Source organism: Crinia signifera, chromosome 12 (assembly GCF_055691185.1).
Source record: "Crinia signifera chromosome 12, ASM5569118v1, whole genome shotgun sequence".
NCBI classification, from domain to species: Eukaryota; Metazoa; Chordata; class Amphibia; order Anura; family Myobatrachidae; genus Crinia; species Crinia signifera.
The window spans coordinates 7,443,893-7,464,718 of NC_139228.1; the positions used below are offsets into that span (position 1 = coordinate 7,443,893).

General features: G+C 49.1%; 1 protein-coding gene across 2 annotated transcripts; it reads left to right on the plus strand.

The window, feature by feature from the left end:
• The first annotated feature begins 2,323 nt into the window (after positions 1-2,323).
• RIT1 (Ras like without CAAX 1) lies at positions 2,324-18,373 on the plus strand. Of its 2 annotated transcripts, none has more exons than XM_083167504.1 (6): positions 2,324-2,589; positions 5,489-5,599; positions 6,343-6,399; positions 6,479-6,552; positions 17,435-17,626; positions 17,721-18,373. In XM_083167504.1, the coding sequence occupies exons 1-6, from the start codon at positions 2,406-2,408 to the stop codon at positions 17,946-17,948; spliced, it is 846 nt and encodes a 281-aa protein (XP_083023630.1). In that variant the 5' UTR covers positions 2,324-2,405; the 3' UTR covers positions 17,949-18,373. The 2 variants fall into 2 exon arrangements, with proteins under 2 accessions (XP_083023630.1, XP_083023631.1); XM_083167505.1 differs by lacking the exon at positions 2,324-2,589 and adding an exon at positions 2,860-3,864.
• The last annotated feature ends 2,453 nt before the right edge of the window (positions 18,374-20,826 follow it).

A 20,826-nucleotide genomic window follows, 5' to 3' on the forward strand; every position in this document is an offset into this window, starting at 1 on the left:
AACATGTTCAATGGCCCCCAAATGTCATTTTTGAGGCTGTACCCCCACTATCAACACGAACCCGAAGCGTGGCCAGCGTAGCGAGCCCGCGAGGGGCGGCGGTACGCGTCCTATGACCTTTTCATACCCCCACTATCCACGTCGGCGTGGAGTTGAGAATAGAAAGTGTGGCGAGCGCAGTGAGCCACCGAGCCCGAAGCGTGGCGAGCGGACGCGGACACCAGTGAAGGCGGACACCAGTGACACCAGTCGCATATACCTGTGAAGGTATTCGTGTCCCCTCGCGGGGCTCGCCACGCTTCGGGCTCGCCACACTTTCTATTCTCAATTCCACACCGACGTGGATAGTGGGGGTATGAAAAGGTTGTAGGACGCGTACCGCTGCCGCTCGCCACGCTTCGGGTTCGCGTTGATAGTGGGGGTGGTACAGCCTCAAAAATGACATATGGGGGCCATTGAACATGTTTTATACTAATTTCAATGCATTTGGATACTTTTCTGTTAAAAATCGCATGCGATGCGATTTTTTTTCCCGTGCGATGGCCATCGTGGGAGCCGTGATACTCCACAAGTACCTGCCGGTGTAATAGCAGGATTACGGTGTAGTGAGCTGCCATGGAAGTGCCGGTGTAATAGCAGGATTACGGTGCAGTGATATACCATTTAAGTGCCGGTGTAATAGCAGGATTACGGTGCAGTGATATGCCATGTAAGTGCCGGTGTAATAGCAGGATTACGGTGCAGTGATATGCCATGTAAGTGCCGGTGTAATAGCAGAATTACGGTGCAGTGACATGCCATGGAAGTGCCGGTGTAATAGCAGGAATATGGTGTAATAAAAAGCCTTGTAAGAGCTGTTGTAATAAAAGGTTTAACGGTGCAGTGATATGCCATGTAAATGCCGGTTTAATAGCAGGATTGTGGTGCAGTGAAATGCCATGTAAATGCCGGTGTAATAGCAGGATTACGGTGTAGTGAGCTGCCATGTAAGTATCGGTGTAATAGCAGGATTACGGTGCAGTGATATACCATGTAAGTGCCGGTGTAATAGCAGGATTACGGTGTAGTGAGCTGCCATGTAAGTGCCGATGTAATAGCAGGATTACGGTGCAGTGATATACCATGTAAGTGCCGATGTAATAGCAGGATTACGGTGTAGTGATCTGCCTTGTAAATGCCGATGTAATAGCAGGATTATGGTGCAGTGATATGCCATGTAAGTGCCGGTGTAATAGCAGGATTACGGTGCAGTGATATGCCATGTAAATGCCGGTGTAATAGCAGGATTACGGTGCAGTGATATGCCATGTAAGTGCCGGTGTAATAGCAGGATTACGGTGTAGTGAGCTGCCATGTAAATGCCGGTGTAATAGCAGGATTACAATGTAGTGAGCTGCCATGTAAGTGCCTATGTAATAGCAGGATTACGGTGCAGTGAGCTGCCATGTAAGTGCCGGTGTAATAGCAGGATTACGGTGCAGTGACATGCCATGTAAGTGCCGGTGTAATAGCATGATTACGGTGCAGTGACATGCCATGGAAGTGCCGGTGTAATAGCAGGATTACGGTGCAGTGATATACCATTTAAGTGCCGGTGTAATAGCAGGATTATGGTGCAGTGATATGCCATGTAAGTGCCGGTGTAATAGCAGGATTACGGTGCAGTGATATGCCATGTAAGTGCCGGTGAATTAGCAGGATTACGGTGCAGTGATATTCCATGGAAATTCCGGTGTAATAGCAGGATTACGGTGCAGTGATATGCCATGTAAGTGCCGGTGTAATAGCAGGATTACGGTGCAGTGATATACCATTTATGTGCCGGTGTAATAGCAGGATTACGGTGCAGTGATATACCATGGAAGTGCCGGTGTAATAGCAGGATTACGGTGCAGTGATATTCCATGGAAGTGCCGGTGTAATAGCAGGATTACGGTGCAGTGATATGCCATGTAAATGCCGGTGTAATAGCAGGATTACGGTGCAGTGATATTCCATGGAAGTGCCGGTGTAATAGCAGGATTACGGTGCAGTGATATTCCATTGAAGTGCCGGTGTAATAGCAGGATTACGGTGCAGTGATATTCCATGGAAGTGCCGGTGTAATAGCAGGATTACGGTGCAGTGATATACCATGGAAGTGCCGGTGTAATAGCAGGATTACGGTGCAGTAATATGCCATGTAAGTGCCGGTGTAATAGCAGGATTACGGTGCAGTGATATTCCATGGAAGTGCCGGTGTAATAGCAGGATTACGGTGCAGTGATATACCATGGAAGTGCCGGTGTAATAGCAGGATTACGGTGCAGTGATATTCCATGGAAGTGCCGGTGTAATAGCAGGATTACGGTGCAGTGATATACCATGGAAGTGCCGGTGTAATAGCAGGATTACGGTCTAGTGACATGTCTTGTAAGAGCTGCTGTAATAGCGCACAGTGCCCTCAACTATCATGGCCGCTATTATCTCGGGCAACGTCTATATGGGCGGGAAAGCCTCATGTTCACATGTCACGTGACAGCCGGCGAGCGGCCACTCCCTGCAGGGCTGTGTCATCCGCCATCTTCGACCGGAGCCGGGAGGGGGAGGGTCAGTGTTGTGTGTTTATCTATAGGAGGGGGGACGTCAGTGCTGTGTGTGTGTGTGTACCTATAGTAGGGGGGACGTCAGTGCTGTGTGTGTATCTGTAGGAGGGGGGACGTCAGTGCTGTGTGTGTATTTGTAGGAGGGGGGACGTCATTGCTGTGTGTGTATTTGTAGGAGGGGGGACGTCATTGCTGTGTGTGTACCTGTATGAGGGGGGACGTCAGTGCTGTGTGTGTGTATACCTATAGGAGGGGGGACGTCAGTGCTGTGTATACCTATAGGAGGGGGGACGTCAGTGCTGTGTGTGTATACCTATAGGAGGGGGGACGTCAGTGCTGTGTGTGTACCTATAGGAGGGGGGACGTCAGTGCTGTGTGTGTATACCTATAGGAGGGGGGACGTCAGTGCTGTGTGTGTATACCTATAGGAGGGGGGACGTCAGTGCTGTGTGTGTATACCTATAGGAGGGGGGACGTCAGTGCTGTGTGTGTATACCTATAGGAGGGGGGACGTCAGTGCTGTGTGTGTATACCTATAGGAGGGGGGACGTCAGTGCTGTGTGTGTATACCTATAGGAGGGGGGACGTCAGTGCTGTGTGTGTATACCTATAAGAGGGGGGACGTCAGTGTTGTGTGTGTGTATATCTATAGGAGGGGGGACGTCAGTGCTGTGTGTGTATACCTATAGGAGGGGGGACGTCAGTGCTGTGTGTGTACCTATAGGAGGGGTGGACGTCAGTACTGTGTGTGTACCTATAGGAGGGGGACGTCAGTGCTGTGTGTGTACCTATAGGAGAGGGGACGTCAGTGCTGTGTGTGTACTTATAGGAGGGGGGACGTCAGTGTGTGTATATCTATAGGAGAGGGGACGTCAGTGCTGTGTGTGTATACCTATAGGAGGGGAATGTCAGTGCTGTGTGTACCTATAGGAGAGGGGACGTCAGTGCTGTGTGTGTACTTATAGGAGGGGGGACGTCAGTGTGTGTATATCTATAGGAGAGGGGACATCAGTGCTGTGTGTGTATACCTATAGGAGAGGGGATGTCAGTGCTGTGTGTATAGCTATGGGGGGTGACGGTCAGTGCTATGTGTATACCTATGGGGGGGGTCAGTGCTGTGTGTATACCTATAGGATAGGGGATGTCAGTGCTGTGTGCCATCTGGTTCTCCACCATTGATGACAAAACTATTCGACATCAGCCATAAACCATCGATGATTTCTAATCATCGATGGTCGATGGCCATCCCTACCTTTGGGAGGGGGGACGTCAGTGCTGTGTGTGTATACCTATAGGATAGGGGATGTCAGTGCTGTGTGTGTATGACGCTGGGTGACGAAGCTGTGTGTGTGTATGATGCTGGGTGACGGAGCTGTGTGTGTGTATGACGCTGGGTGATGGAGCTGTGTTTGTGCATGATGCTGGGTGATGGAGCTGTGTTTGTGCATGACGCTGGGTGATGGAGCTGTGTTTGTGCATGATGCTGGGTGATGGAGCTGTGTTTGTGCATGATGCTGGGTGACGGAGCTGTGTGTGTGTGTGTATGATGCTGGGTGATGGAGCTGTGTTTGTGCATGATGCTGGGTGACGGAGCTGTGTGTGTGTGATGCTGGGTGACGGAGCTGTGTGTGTGTATGATGCTGGGTGACGGAGCTGTGTGTGTGTGTGTGACGCTGGGTGATGGAGCTGTGTGTATGATGCTAGGTGACAGAGCTGTGTGTGTATGACGCTGGGTGACGGAGCAGTGTGTGTATGATGCTGGGTGACGGAGCAGTGTGTGAGTGTGTATGATGCTGGGTGACGGAGCTGTGTGTGTGTGCATGACGCTGGGTGACGGAGCTGTGTGTGTGTGCATGACGCTGGGTGACAGCTGTGTGTGTGTATGACGCTGGGTGACAGCTGTGTGTGTGCATGACGCTGGGTGACAGCTGTGTGTGTGAATGACGCTGGGTGATGGCTATGTGTGTGAATGACTCTGGGTGACGGAGCTGTGTGTGTGAATGACGCTCGGTGACGGAGCTGTGTGTGTGAATGACGCTCGGTGACGGAGCTGTGTGTGTGTATGATGCTGGGTGACGGAGCTGTGTGTGTGCATGATGCTGGGTGACAGAGCTGTGTGTGTGTATGACGCTGGGTAACGGAGCTGTGTGTGTGTATGACACTGGGTAACGGAGCTGTGTGTGTGAATGACGCTGGGTGACGGAGCTGTGTGTGTGAATGACGCTCGGTGACGGAGCTGTGTGTGTGAATGACGCTCGGTGACGGAGCTGTGTGTGTATGACGCTGGGTGACGGATCTGTGTGTGTATGACGCTGGGTGACGGAGCTGTGTGTGTGCATGATGCTGGGTGACGGATCTGTGTGTGTATGACGCTGGGTGACGGAGCTGTGTGTGTGTATGACGCTGGGTGACGGAGCTGTGTGTGCGTGTGTATGACGCTGGGTGACGGAGCTGTGTGTGTGCATGATGCTGGGTGACGGAGCTGTGTGTGTGAATGACGCTCGGTGACGGAGCTGTGTGTGTGAATGACGCTCGGTGACGGAGCTGTGTGTGTGAATGACGCTCGGTGACGGAGCTGTGTGTGTGCATGATGCTGGGTGACAGAGCTGTGTGTGTGTATGACGCTGGGTGATGGAGCTGTGTGTGTGCATGATGCTGGGTGACGGAGCTGTGTGTGTGCATGACGCTGGGTGACGGAGCCGCGTGTGTGCATGATGCTGGGTGACGGAGCTGTGTGTGTGAATGACGCTGGGTGACGGAGCTGTGTGTGCATGACGCTGGGTGACGGAGCTGTGTGTGTGCATGATGCTGTGTGTGTGTATGACGCTGGGTGACGGAGCTGTGTGTGTGTATGACGCCAGGTAGCGCAGCATACGTGTATAATGATCTGTCTTGTTTCTCAGGCGCCTGTGGGATGGATCCGGTTTCTGGTCGTGTCAGCGCTTCAGCAATGTCCGTGCAGCCCCGGGAATATAAGCTGGTAATGCTGGGAGCTGGCGGTGTGGGCAAGAGTGGTGAGTATTGCTATTGGTCGTTTCTTCTAGTAAATTATACTGACATACCAGTGTATTTATTCCTAAGGACTAATGCCTGTGTGTATGTGCCTGGCAGCCTGTGTGTGCATGAATGTATGATGCCGGGTGCCAGTGTGCGTGCCTGCCTGTGTGTGCGTTCCTGCCTGTGTGTGCGTGCGTGCCTGCCTGTGTGTGCGTGCGTGCCTGCCTGTGCGTGCGTGCCTGCCTGTGCGTGCGTGCCTGCCTGCCTGTGCGTTCCTGCCTGCCTGCCTGTGTGTGTATGCCTGCCTGCCTGTGTGTGCGTTCCTCCCTGCCTGTGTGTGCGTTCCTCCCTGCCTGTGTGTGCGTTCCTCCCTGCCTGTGTGTGCGTGCCTGCCTGCCTGTGCGTGCCTGCCTGCCTGCCTGTGCGTTCCTGCCTGCCTGCCTGTGTGTGTGTGCCTGCCTGCCTGTGTGTGCGTTCCTCCCTGCCTGTGTGTGCGTTCCTCCCTGCCTGTATTGTGCCTGTCACCTGCACATGTCTTGTGTCACACTGCAGCTGTTTGTGTACACACATATACATACCCATGTCCGGTGTCCCACACAACCTGGTGCCCGGAGACGTATGAGGCCACCTGTTGCCTGCACCCTCCTGTGACTAGTGGATGATTGGGGGAGACCCGGGACACTACAGTTTCATACATGTAAGGAACACGTGACGCCTGCTGTGTGTACTGCAGACATGACCCATACATGTGTCTTTGCAGCGATGACCATGCAGTTTATAAGTCATCGCTTCCCAGAGGATCACGACCCCACTATTGGTGAGTAGGTTACCCCCTGCCCGCTCTGTCGCCACCCACCACTGGGCACCTGACCCGCTGTTCCTGTGCTCTCTTTCAGAGGATGCATATAAGATACGTATAAGAATTGATGATGAGCCGGCCAATTTGGACATTCTGGACACAGCAGGGCAGGTGTGTAGGCCTCAGTCACCGGGTAGTAAGTGTGATAGAGGGGGCCTGGGGGGCATGTGCCGAGAGAGGTCCAGAGGGTGTTGGGGAAGGGGCATGCTTATAGAGGGGTCTTGGTGGGGGGGGGGGGGGGACATCCTCTATATTTTCTCCTTTCGTTTTTATGAGAGCCCATGCAAAATGTGCAGTTAATCGGACAACTCTGACCTATGCCCCAAGCGGCATAAAGCTTTGCAACATATCACTGGACACATATAATATACAGTACAATGCCCAATAATCAAGTAGTATTTCTCCTTCGGGAGACATCAGGGGCCACCGGCATTACAGTGGGTAGTGGAGTGGGAGAGAGCACCAGCACCTTAGAGGTTAAACTTCAACTGCCTCCCAGGCAGCCTGGCTCCTCCCCTCCTCTACCCTGCCTTCAGGCCAGGAAGCTCAGTTTTTTCGGGTGCTGGCAGGAGCCAGATGCACCTACTAGAGGGGCTGCTGTTTAGCAGCCTAAACTTCATTTTTATTTTTACACTGACCACTGTCAGTGACAGAGCAGCAGCACTGGGGGTCTGTAAAGACCCCTGTGCTGCAGGCTCCATCACCCGGGTCTGGCGCTGCATTGACACTCACGGGTGGAGACCTGCAGCGGCCCCTGGGCACTGGGGAGCTACAGCCGCCACGGACGCCGGGGACCTTCTTCTAAAGGTAAAGCGCTTCTCGCTGGGAGCGCGTGCGAAATGCACTTGCGAGGCGCACATAGTGGCTGTTCCAGACGGCGAGGGGTGACCGCCAGCTGTGGCTAGCAAGCGGTTGGCTGGTTCGCCGCCCGTCCCGCTGGACCACCAGGGTAACTTGTTTGTGGACAGCAGCGCACAATATGCGGGGCCGCCTGGCTCGTGCCAGATCTCGGCCATTTTACCGGCGCTGCATGAGGACTCAATCCCTGGTGGCCATTTGCTAGCTGGGGGAGAAGGCTCCCCCACATTAGCAACAAGAGAGGGTATACCAATTTCAGACAGCGCCCAGAAGCCCAGGGTGAGTGGGTCTAAAACAATGTGCAATGGGGGGAATCAACAAAAAGATACTTCCATATGATTGATGTTCCACCTGTATCCAATAAAATTCCTCTGATGGGTAGGTTTTTCAGTACATGTAAACAGAGAAGGACTTATAATAGTGAAGCCTGTTTAATAGACATGTACACATAAAACCATAAAAGACAATACAATACAATGCATACCATAAACAATAATAAAATCCAGACTAGTGGGGAGGATAGGTACAAATTACCAAGGGGTGGATCAGAACTGGGTGTTAATCAGTTCACAAGTGTTCAGTCAAATAATCACCAGTCCGGTCCCGGGTAACAGGGCTGGGGGTCAGACACTTCCTCTGGTTGCCTCTTGAATCCTCCTCTGTCTGGGATGCTGCCAACAGTACTCCGCCAACGCGTTTCGACCCTTGAACCAAACGGGTCTTTCTCAAGGCATGTGTAATTGTGGCAGGTCTTCTTATCTCTATTTATAGGTCTCTCAATCTGTAGGTGCGCGGTAACAGCTGACGTTAGCATTAAGACCGCGCATGCGTTCCCGTAGCCCGGTGTTGGCAGCCTAGCTGCCAACACCGGGCTACGGGAACGCATGCGCGGTCTTAATGCTAACGTCAGCTGTTACCGCGCACCTACAGATTGAGAGACCTATAAATAGAGATAAGACCTGCCACAATTACACATGCCTTGAGAAAGACCCGTTTGGTTCAAGGGTCGAAACGCGTTGGCAGAGTACTGTTGGCAGCATCCCAGACAGAGGAGGATTCAAGAGGCAACCAGAGGAAGTGTCTGACCCCCAGCCCTGTTACCCGGGACCGGACTGGTGATTATTTGACTGAACACTTGTGAACTGATTAACACCCAGTTCTGATCCACCCCTTGGTAATTTGTACCTATCCTCCCCACTAGTCTGGATTTTATTATTGTTTATGTTATGCATTGTATTGTATTGTCTTTTATGGTTTTATGTGTACATGTCTATTAAACAGGCTTCACTATTATAAGTCCTTCTCTGTTTACATGTACTGAAAAACCTACCCATCAGAGGAATTTTATTGAATACAGGTGGAACATCAATCATATGGAAGTATCTTTTTGTTGATTCCCCCCATTGCACATTGCTTTAGACCCACTCACCCTGGGCTTCTGGGCGCTGTCTGAAATTGGTATACCCTCTCTTGTTACTATTGTGATACCTGAAGGATTTTTTGGGATTGTCCTTCCATACCTATTTTCTGTAGCGACCAATCTGGCGCAGAACCTTTAAGTTTTACTTCTGTTTTTTATGGTCCCCCACATTAGCCTCTCCACCCGGGGACAGTAGGCAGGGAACTGTGTTTACCTCACAGAGAATTCCCACCACTGATATCCTTTCCTGCTGCATGTGAGAAGGGACACGGGGGAGCTCACAGCCATCCGGAGTTCCACTCCTCCACGGCCAGGTCACAGCGGCAAGTCCCCCCTGTACCCCTCCTTCGGGACACTGTACAGTATCGTGCTGCAAGAGCCACTGTGCCATTATTGCATTGCATTCTGCTAGCCTGCGTCAGCATGTGTGGAGGGACACAGAGCGCTTATTAGCCAGTCTGGTGTTCGGAGGGGACCGGCGGAAACCTTGAGGGTTGCCCACCTTTCCGGGGGGCTGGGAGGGGGACTCGATTTTCGGGATCCTCCCGGCAATTTCAGGAGGGTTGGCAACCCTGCCATATAGGCTACCTGTCTATTTCACTGCAATGTATGCCTAGTACAAGCAATGTATGTCTAATACAAACTTCCTGTGTACTGTATATAGCTTTCATACTATCTCTCCTTGTCAGACGTACGCTGTATTAGCTGTACCATATAGCTGCCTAGTACAAGCTTACTGTGTGCTGCGTATAGCTTTCACACTATCTCTCCTTGTCAGACGTACGCTGTATTAGCTGTACCATATAGCTGCCTGCCTATGTCACTGCAATGTATGCCTAGTACAAGCTTACTGTGTGCTGCGTATAGCTTTCATACTATCTCTCCTTGTCAGACGTACGCTGTATTAGCTGTACCATATAGCTGCCTGCCTATGTCACTGCAATGTAGGCCTAGTACAAGCTTACTGTGTGCTGCGTATAGCTTTCACACTATCTCTCCTTGTCAGACATACGCTGTATTAGCTGTACCATATAGCTGCCTGCCTATGTCACTGCAATGTATGCCTAGTACAAGCTTACTGTATGCTGCGTATAGCTTTCATACTATCTCTCCTTGTCAGACGTACGCTGTATTAGCTGTACCATATAGGCTGCCTGCCTATGTCACTGCAATGTATGCCTAGTACAAGCTTACTGTGTGCTGCGTATAGCTTTCACACTATCTCTCCTTGTCAGACGTACGCTGTATTAGCTGTACCATATAGCTGCCTGCCTATGTCACTGCAATGTATGCCTAGTACAAGCTTACTGTGTGCTGCGTATAGCTTTCATACTATCTCTCCTTGTCAGACGTACGCTGTATTAGCTGTACCATATAGCTGCCTGCCTATGTCACTGCAATGTATGCCTAGTACAAGCTTACTGTGTGCTGCGTATAGCTTTCACACTATCTCTCCTTGTCAGACGTACGCTGTATTAGCTGTACCATATAGCTGCCTGCCTATGTCACTGCAATGTATGCCTAGTACAAGCTTACTGTGTGCTGCGTATAGCTTTCACACTATCTCTCCTTGTCAGACGTACGCTGTATTAGCTGTACCATATAGCTGCCTGCCTATGTCACTGCAATGTATGCCTAGTACAAGCTTACTGTGTGCTGCGTATAGCTTTCATACTATCTCTCCTTGTCAGACGTACGCTGTATTAGCTGTACCATATAGCTGCCTGCCTATGTCACTGCAATGTAGGCCTAGTACAAGCTTACTGTGTGCTGCGTATAGCTTTCACACTATCTCTCCTTGTCAGACGTACGCTGTATTAGCTGTACCATATAGCTGCCTGCCTATGTCACTGCAATGTATGCCTAGTACAAGCTTACTGTATGCTGCGTATAGCTTTCATACTATCTCTCCTTGTCAGACGTACGCTGTATTAGCTGTACCATATAGGCTGCCTGCCTATGTCACTGCAATGTATGCCTAGTACAAGCTTACTGTGTGCTGCGTATAGCTTTCACACTATCTCTCCTTGTCAGACGTACGCTGTATTAGCTGTACCATATAGCTGCCTGCCTATGTCACTGCAATGTATGCCTAGTACAAGCTTACTGTGTGCTGCGTATAGCTTTCACACTATCTCTCCTTGTCAGACGTACGCTGTATTAGCTGTACCATATAGCTGCCTGCCTATGTCACTGCAATGTATGCCTAGTACAAGCTTACTGTGTGCTGCGTATAGCTTTCACACTATCTCTCCTTGTCAGACGTGTGCTGTATTAGCTATACCATATAGGTGCTGCCTGCCTATGTCACTGCAATGTATGCCTAGTACAAGCTTACTGTGTGCTGCGTATAGCTTTCACACTATCTCTCCTTGTCAGACGTACGCTGTATTAGCTGTACCATATAGCTGCCTGCCTATGTCACTGCAATGTATGCCTAGTACAAGCTTACTGTGTGCTGCGTATAGCTTTCACACTATCTCTCCTTGTCAGACGTACGCTGTATTAGCTGTACCATATAGCTGCCTGCCTATGTCACTGCAATGTATGCCTAGTACAAGCTTACTGTGTGCTGCGTATAGCTTTCATACTATCTCTCCTTGTCAGACGTACGCTGTATTAGCTGTACCATATAGCTGCCTGCCTATGTCACTGCAATGTATGCCTAGTACAAGCTTACTGTGTGCTGCGTATAGCTTTCACACTATCTCTCCTTGTCAGACGTACGCTGTATTAGCTGTACCATATAGCTGCCTGCCTATGTCACTGCAATATATGCCTAGTACAAGCTTACTGTGTGCTGCGTATAGCTTTCACACTATCTCTCCTTGTCAGACGTACGCTGTATTAGCTGTACCATATAGCTGCCTGCCTATGTCACTGCAATGTATGCCTAGTACAAGCTTACTGTGTGCTGCGTATAGCTTTCACACTATCTCTCCTTGTCAGACGTACGCTGTATTAGCTGTACCATATAGCTGCCTGCCTATGTCACTGCAATGTATGCCTAGTACAAGCTTACTGTGTGCTGCGTATAGCTTTCATACTATCTCTCCTTGTCAGACGTACGCTGTATTAGCTGTACCATATAGCTGCCTGCCTATGTCACTGCAATGTATGCCTAGTACAAGCTTACTGTGTGCTGCGTATAGCTTTCACACTATCTCTCCTTGTCAGACGTACGCTGTATTAGCTGTACCATATAGCTGCCTGCCTATGTCACTGCAATGTATGCCTAGTACAAGCTTACTGTGTGCTGCGTATAGCTTTCACACTATCTCTCCTTGTCAGACGTACGCTGTATTAGCTGTACCATATAGCTGCCTGCCTATGTCACTGCAATGTATGCCTAGTACAAGCTTACTGTGTGCTGCGTATAGCTTTCACACTATCTCTCCTTGTCAGACGTACGCTGTATTAGCTGTACCATATAGCTGCCTGCCTATGTCACTGCAATGTAGGCCTAGTACAAGCTTACTGTGTGCTGCGTATAGCTTTCACACTATCTCTGCTTGTCAGACGTACGCTGTATTAGCTGTACCATATAGCTGCCTGCCTATGTCACTGCAATGTATGCCTAGTACAAGCTTACTGTGTGCTGCGTATAGCTTTCACATTATCTCTCCTTGTCAGACGTGTGCTGTATTAGCTGTACCATATAGCTGCCTGCCTATGTCACTGCAATGTAGGCCTAGTACAAGCTTACTGTGTGCTGCGTATAGCTTTCACATTATCTCTCCTTGTCAGACGTACGCTGTATTAGCTGTACCATATAGCTGCCTGCCTATGTCACTGCAATGTATGCCTAGTACAAGCTTACTGTGTGCTGCGTATAGCTTTCACACTATCTCTCCTTGTCAGACGTACGCTGTATTAGCTGTACCATATAGCTGCCTGCCTATGTCACTGCAATGTATGCCTAGTACAAGCTTACTGTGTGCTGCGTATAGCTTTCACACTATCTCTCCTTGTCAGACGTACGCTGTATTAGCTGTACCATATAGCTGCCTGCCTATGTCACTGCAATGTATGCCTAGTACAAGCTTACTGTGTGCTGCGTATAGCTTTCATACTATCTCTCCTTGTCAGATGTACGCTGTATTAGCTGTACCATATAGCTGCCTGCCTATGTCACTGCAATGTATGCCTAGTACAAGCTTACTGTGTGCTGCGTATAGCTTTCACACTATCTCTCCTTGTCAGACGTACGCTGTATTAGCTGTACCATATAGCTGCCTGCCTATGTCACTGCAATGTATGCCTAGTACAAGCTTACTGTGTGCTGCGTATAGCTTTCACACTATCTCTGCTTGTCAGACGTACGCTGTATTAGCTATACCATATAGCTGCCTGCCTATGTCACTGCAATGTATGCCTAGTACAAGCTTACTGTGTGCTGCGTATAGCTTTCACACTATCTCTCCTTGTCAGACGTACGCTGTATTAGCTGTACCATATAGCTGCCTGCCTATGTCACTGCAATGTATGCCTAGTACAAGCTTACTGTGTGCTGCATATAGCTTTCACATTATCTCTCCTTGTCAGACGTGTGCTGTATTAGCTGTACCATATAGCTGCCTGCCTATGTCACTGCAATGTATGCCTAGTACAAGCTTACTGTGTGCTGCGTATAGCTTTCACACTATCTCTCCTTGTCAGACGTACGCTGTATTAGCTGTACCATATAGGCTGCCTGCCTATGTCACTGCAATGTATGCCTAGTACAAGCTTACTGTGTGCTGCGTATAGCTTTCACACTATCTCTCCTTGTCAGACGTACGCTGTATTAGCTGTACCATATAGCTGCCTGCCTATGTCACTGCAATGTATGCCTAGTACAAGCTTACTGTGTGCTGCGTATAGCTTTCACACTATCTCTCCTTGTCAGATGTACGCTGTATTAGCTGTACCATATAGGCTAAATATCTACGTCGCTAGTACAAGCAATATTTGTCTAGTAAGTGCCTAGTACACACACCCCGTGGGGTCTCCCTCCAGCAACTCCCCGGAGCGGCTACCTGGTCGGGCAGTATTACAGGGTTCTCAGCGCTCACCCACCCGAGCTGGAAGCTCTGGGACGTCCCCAGTGTAACTCCAGTGACACCTAGTGGATGAAGGAGAAAGAGGGGTTTTGTACTTACCGTAAATCCTTTTTCTCCGAGTCCACAGGTGTCACTGGACGCCCGCCTCAGCGCTGTTCTCTACCTGGCCCTAGGGCAGGTTTATTTCAGTGTTCTACCTTGGAGTTTTCCCTGTTATGGTTTATTACTGTTTGTTTTATACAAAACAAGAATTAATAGTGTTTCTGGAGCTTATCCCAGTCGCTTAGAATGACGCTTACACTTATAATAAATGTAGTGGAAATGTCCTTTATGTCCAAATAGTCCTAAATATCAGGCAAGATAGGGACTCTCTCTGAAATTACCGAAATACTCTCAGTCCATCAATATTTCTGGAATGAAAAGAATATCCAATAGTGCAACACCATCAATTCAAGGGAAGAGATTTATTTATACATTGCACCCACATCACATATAATAAAAACAGCCTGTGTCACCCGATTGGTGGTAGAACAACTTTCACAGTACGCCAATTTCTGGTCTCACCACCCGACTCCCTGGACCAATTCCAGGAGCTTCCGGAACCTCCAAAGTGGATCGGTCACAAAGTGCAGGATGGCTCTTTTCCCCCCAAAAAGTGCGTTTGTGCGGCATAAACTTCTCCTTCTGCCAGGGATTGGTCAGCTCAATGCATTTCAGACTTCTCAGAGTCCTTCCGCAGAAGCAGCTTCTGATGCACTATGCACTTTTTGGGGGGAAAAGAGCCATCCTGTACTTTGTGACCGATCCACTTTGGAGGTTCCGGAAGCTCCTGGAATTGGTCCAGGGAGTCGGGTGGTGAGACCAGAAATTGGCGTACTGTGAATGTTGTTCTACCACCAATCGGGTGACACAGGCTGTTTTTATTATATGTGATGTGGGTGCAATGTATAAATAAATCTCTTCCCCTTGAATTGAAGGTGTTGCACTATTGGATATTCTTTTCATTCCAGAAATATTGATGGACTGAGAGTATTTCAGTAATTTCAGAGAGAGTCCCTATCTCACCTGATATTTAGGACTATTTGGACATAAAGGACATTTCCACTACATTTATTATAAGTGTAAGCGTCATTCTAAGCGACTGGGTTAAGCTCCAGAAACACTATTAATTCTTGTTTTGTGTATCCTGTTCAGACCTCTTCTTTATAGTGTCGGCCGCTGACAGACATCCAGCGCACTGTGTAAAAAATCTTATGTACTACTGTATGTTTTATGGGTACTTGTTTCCTAGCACGGCGCCCGTCGTGGGTCATCGCATACCTTAACTTAAGGTATGCGATGGACACAAACAACGCGATATTTGGCTATTTTTAGCCTTTATTGCTGGCAATGAGAAAATCGCGTTGATCGCGTCCATCGCATGTCATTATAATGGCATGCGATGCGACCGACGCGATTTTACATAGGGAACAATGATAAATGGGCCAATGGCCCCGATTTTTGATTGTATAAGCACCCTAATGGGTATGTTAAATGCCCCCCCATTGTTAACGCAAAGCGTGGCGAGCCCGTGAGGGGCGTCAGTACGCGTCCTCCGACCTTTTCATACCCCCACTATCCACGTCGGCGTGGAGTTGATTTTATATAGTGTGGCGAGCGCAGGGAGCCACCAAGCCCGAAGCGTGGCGAGCGGACGCATAATACCTGTGAAGTAATGCGCGTCCCCTCGCGGGGCTTGCTGCGCTAACCACGCTTTGGGCTCGGTGGCTCGCCACACTATATAAAATCAACTCCACGCCGACGTAGATAGTGGGTGTATGAAAAGGTCGGAGGACGCGTACCGCCGCCCCTCGCGGGCACGCTGCGCTCGCCACGCTTCGGGTTGGCGTTGATCGTGGGGTGGCGTTAACAATGGGGGGGCATTTCACCCATGAGGGTGGGTATACAATGAAAATTGGGGTCTGTGGGGCATTTTACATTGAGCCCAATGTAAAATCGGTTCTCAGGGACCATTTAACATAGACGCAATTTTTACATTGGAATCAATCGCATGCGATTTGGTTGCATGCGATGCGATCAACGCGATTTTTGGGGTCCCGATGGATGCAATTAAAATCGCTGGCGCCGTGCTAGGAAACAAGTACCGTTTTATGTTACAGAGTCTGTTGACTCTGTATGTGTTGTTGCAGTGTTTTTCTGTTCTTTTCTACCTATAATTTCTTCTATACTTATGTATTGAATGATGTTATGTGGTGTTTAACCTCCTCTTCGGAAGTGTGTTTTTATCTTCCTGCTCCCTTCCGGGAAGCAGAAGGGGAGGAGTTGGCCACACTAATGTTTATATTTTAAGTGCCCTTGCTCCCTGTGGTCGCCTTCTATTACCCAGTGTAACTCCAGTGACACCTGTGGACTCGGAGAAAAGGATTTACGGTAAGTACAAAATCCCTCTTTTTTAGGCCATATCTGGACCTCCATTTGAGCCTTTGGACTCTGTTGAGCTGAAATGGCTTACAGCTAAGGTGCTGTTTCTGATGGCTATAGCTTCGGCTATGAGGGTCAGATTTGGGTGCTTTATCCTGTCGCTCCCCTTTCCTTGTATTCCATCAGGACAAGGCTGTCCTGCAGACTAAACCGTCACACCTACCTAAGGTAGTCTTGAAATTTCATGTTAACCAGGACATTGTGGTTCCAGCTTTCCGTTGGACAAGTTGCGTTCTGTTCCATCTGAAGGACAAGTTGGACCTGATTGACTTGAGATTTATCCTATGTGCAGAGGATCAATCTCTTGGTTAGACCCAATGCGCACAGGAATGTGCATCAGGTTCTACAGCATCAGGCACATCAGATTTTGTCAGATAAATTGGCCCAATCTATCTGAATTGGGTCAAATCTGACAAAATATCACAAGTGTAAAGGCCCTCATACATTAGTCTGACCTGATTTCCCCTTCAGCTCCCTGGGAGGGGGACACACGATTAGGCACTTGATGTGCCAAGTTTTGAATATGATAAATCGCATGGATTTATCATATGCAGTCCCCAGGGAGCTGCAGGAGGAGGGAGCAGTGTGGGGGACGGCAGCGGGCGGGGGATGCCGGCTAATAGAGATCCGAGCAAAGGGGAGGTTGCATAGGGAGCCGGGCAGAAGGAAGCTGTTCGCTGAGGTGACACCGGGAGCAGGGCGAACTTGAGGACGCTGGCTGCCGGGCAGTGGCGGGAGCCGAGAGGAACAGATAACTTCCTAGTCATCTGTATGGGTGTTTTTTTTTTTGTGTCTTGGGGCACGGCCCAGAGATGTCTGATTATTTTAATATTTTGCATGGGCTCTTAGAAAAGCAAAATTAAAAAAGGGGTGTCTCGCATCATACCTTTAAATTAAAAAATGTACCCCCAAATAAGCGACACCCTAGGGGGGGGGAATGTGCCAAGAAAGGAGTCAGGAGGGCTTCTGGGGGGCTGTGTGCCGAGATAGGGGTCCGGAGGGTATCTGGGGGGCCGTGTTCATGGTGAGGGGCCTGGGGGGGCATGTGGGTGTCCAGAGGGTGTTTGGGGAGGTGGAGGCTGTATGCATAGAGGGGGGGGGGGGGATGAGGGTCTGGGTAGTGGTTTCGGAGAGTGATTAGTGTGCATGGTGTTCCAGCTAGTATATGTGATGGTTCCCTGTGTCCCTGCAGGCAGAGTTCACAGCTATGAGAGACCAGTATATGAGGGCTGGGGAAGGCTTTATTATCTGTTACTCCATTACTGACCGTCGCAGTTTCCATGAAGCCCGCGAGTTCAAGCAGCTGATTTATCGCGTGCGGAGAACGGATGACACCCCTGTTGTGCTGGTGGGGAATAAATCGGACCTGTCGCGCCTGCGCCAGGTATGTGCTGCTCACATGGCCCGAGGGCCTGATGATGACAGTCAGGGACGTATGTTCTCCTGTGAACTGCTACTAACGCTCCTCCTTCCCCCAGGTCTCCAAGGAAGAGGGGAGCTCCTTAGCGAGAGAGTTCAGCTGCCCATTTTTTGAGACCTCCGCTGCCTTCCGTTATTACATCGATGACGTGTTTCACGCCCTGGTCCGGGAGATCCGCAGGAAGGAGCGGGAAGCTGCCCTGGCCAATGAGCGCAAATACAAGCCCAAGTCATCTCTCTGGAAGCGACTGAAGTCTCCCTTCAGGAAAAAGGCTTCTGTGACCTGAGCAGGCGCGAAGCTGCAGTTCCAGTCTGAACCACGGGGGGGGCAGTAGTACTGTAACAGCAGCAGAGACTTGCTGTATGATATCATGTATATGTAAGGTGAGGTCTCTCTCTGGGAGTGGGGGATCACTTACTAACTGTACATAGGAATATATATGTATATGCACACAATTACTAACATGTCAGTAGGGAGTGACCATCCCAACACATGATGCCTTATATTCCTGGTTATGCCAAGGGCAGCCTCAGATCCTTCTCCCCGCTCAGGCATTCCTTTAGTTTCAGCCTTCGTCCTGAGGATCCTGGAGCAGAGCTGGATTGTGGGATCACTAGGAATTGTATATTGTGATCTCTGATGTTCCACGTGGAATTTGCACACAATTTGTATATTTTTGTATGTGACAATAATACTGTTTACAAGACATAAGTCTCCTCTTGTGCTGAGTGCTGGTGGTTGGTCGGGGTGGTATAATGCTTGGTCACCATGGCCACGGAGACAGACACCGGTACCCGGGCTACTGCCACTTATCCGCGGTAGTGATTTCACACAATGTAATGCCCTGAGAATAACGATGGCCTGCAAGCTCTGGTTCCTGACGTTTGGCTGCCTGGTGTGTCCATATATACAGTGGTCTCCTGTACGCCCCAGGAGCATTGACCTGTGGAGAGTAATGTCTTCTGAGATTGTGCTGGAAATAAGAGGTCTCAGAGTGCACCCACACACCTACGCCTGACCCTAACACCAGCAGACCCTGTACTGTCCCTTTATACAGATACATACACTGTAATAGGGAGGTTCCCTGCCCCATGCAGCCATTTCAGCCCCACTCTCTGTGGAAGATTCCACCAGATGTTGACGTGTCGGTGGGAGTTGTGCCCATTCTATAGGGCATGTATGGGATCAGGTCCTGATGTAGGATGGGAAGGCATGGTCTCTGTGCAGCCATATCTCCACTAACATTATCCCTCCTCCACCTGCCCTGTACCATTTTATTAATCTGGACACGTCAGGGGCCACAGGCAAACGCTGGGTAGACAGAGAGCTTCTAAGCCACCCGGAGATCCACTACTTCACCGCCAGAGAGCCTGGTGCCAGTTTTCCCTGTACCTCTCCTCACACAGCCCCTCCCCCGGGGACAGTAGGCGTCACATCCCGTGGGTGCCTTAGTTGCAGCGGTCAAAGAGGCCCTTAGTCTAGAGCGGTGGTGTCAAACTCATGGCCCTCCAGCTATTGTGGAACTACACATCCTAGTATGCCTGCCATAGATTTTATATGATGGATTGCTAAAACTGTGGCAGGGCATACTGGGACGTGTAGTTCCACAACAGCTGAAGGGCCATGAGTTTGACACCACTGGTCTAGAGGACCAGGCTTTGCCGCCTAAATCCACCGGCCCTACCTTCAAACGTGCTAAGAGGAGTCTTCCTTTGTTTCCTAAGTCCGATGACTTAGAGTGTATCCTATTGGAGGCCTAGGAAGTAACCAATAAGAAGTTTACCTTACCTAGACAGTTCATCTCCCTTTACTGCCTTCCTCAGGAGGATAGGGTCTGGTGGGAAATTGCTTGTACACTGCCCATCCCAACTGCGTCTCTCAAGGACCCTGCTGATTGAAAGTTGGAAAACTTCCTCAAGCTTATCTTCACTACTGCAAGGGCCGTAGCTAGACCTATCCTGGCATCACCCTGTGTGGCTAAGGCCATGGTTGAATTCGCAACTACTCTCGTGGCTGACGCATCCGCGGGCATGCCAGCAGAGAATCTACCTACTATTGAGAGGGTACATCATGCCACCCTCTATTTAGGTGAGGCGGCTATTGATGCGCCCACTCTAACCTCTGGAGTAAAGAAGAAATGGTGTGGTGCGCTATCAACTGCAGCTGGCACTGGGTTGTCAGACCCAAAATAAAATTTGAAATACAAATACAAAGTGAGCTTATTGAATGACTGTTGATGCATCCATCCATTCTACAAAGTGACCTGTCCATCCTCCCACTGACGTCCACAATTTTCTTTCCGTTTCTGGGCAACCTGATTCTGGCAGATTCTGCGGTGATTCTCAAGGACCATCTGGCCATAGTGGTGAAAGTCTTGCATAGTCACAGCTGGATCATCAATTGGCCCAAGTCATCCATGGTTCCCGTATATAAGGGTGGGTTTTTCGGGAGGAGTTGCGCCGTGGACTATATATGATAACCCTGCTGCAATGAGTGTGGAGGTATACTACCAATACCTCTAGTTGGTCTATGGGGGGGGGGTTTCACCTTACGGTGTACACTCTGCGCTAAGGGTATACCTTTTTTGGAAATGTTTGTCGAGGTTATATAACTCCTATATTTATACAATCACCACTATTAGTTTCTCTTTGAAAGAATAATGATTTTTATTTAAATGTACATGCGTATTATAATAAAAACACAACACACAATATAATGGGTGGTTTTAAAAGGCATTAATTGCCTAAATAAAATAATATAAAAAATTCATGTAAAAAAAAACATGCACATATAGATTATCTATGCATATGTGGGCTCTAGTACCGGTATACACATACAGAGGGGTATACAAACTGGGAGACACACTGGGGGTAATTGTCCTGAGGACAATTACCCCCAGTGTGTCTCCCAGTTTGTATACCCCTCTGTATGTGTATACCGGTACTAGAGCCCACATATGCATAGATAATCTATATGTGCATGTTTTTTTTTACATGAATTTTTTATATTATTTTATTTAGGCAATTAATGCCTTTTAAAACCACCCATTATATTGTGTGTTGTGTTTTTATTATAATACGCATGTACATTTAAATAAAAATCATTATTCTTTCAAAGAGAAACTAATAGTGGTGATTGTATAAATATAGGAGTTATATAACCTC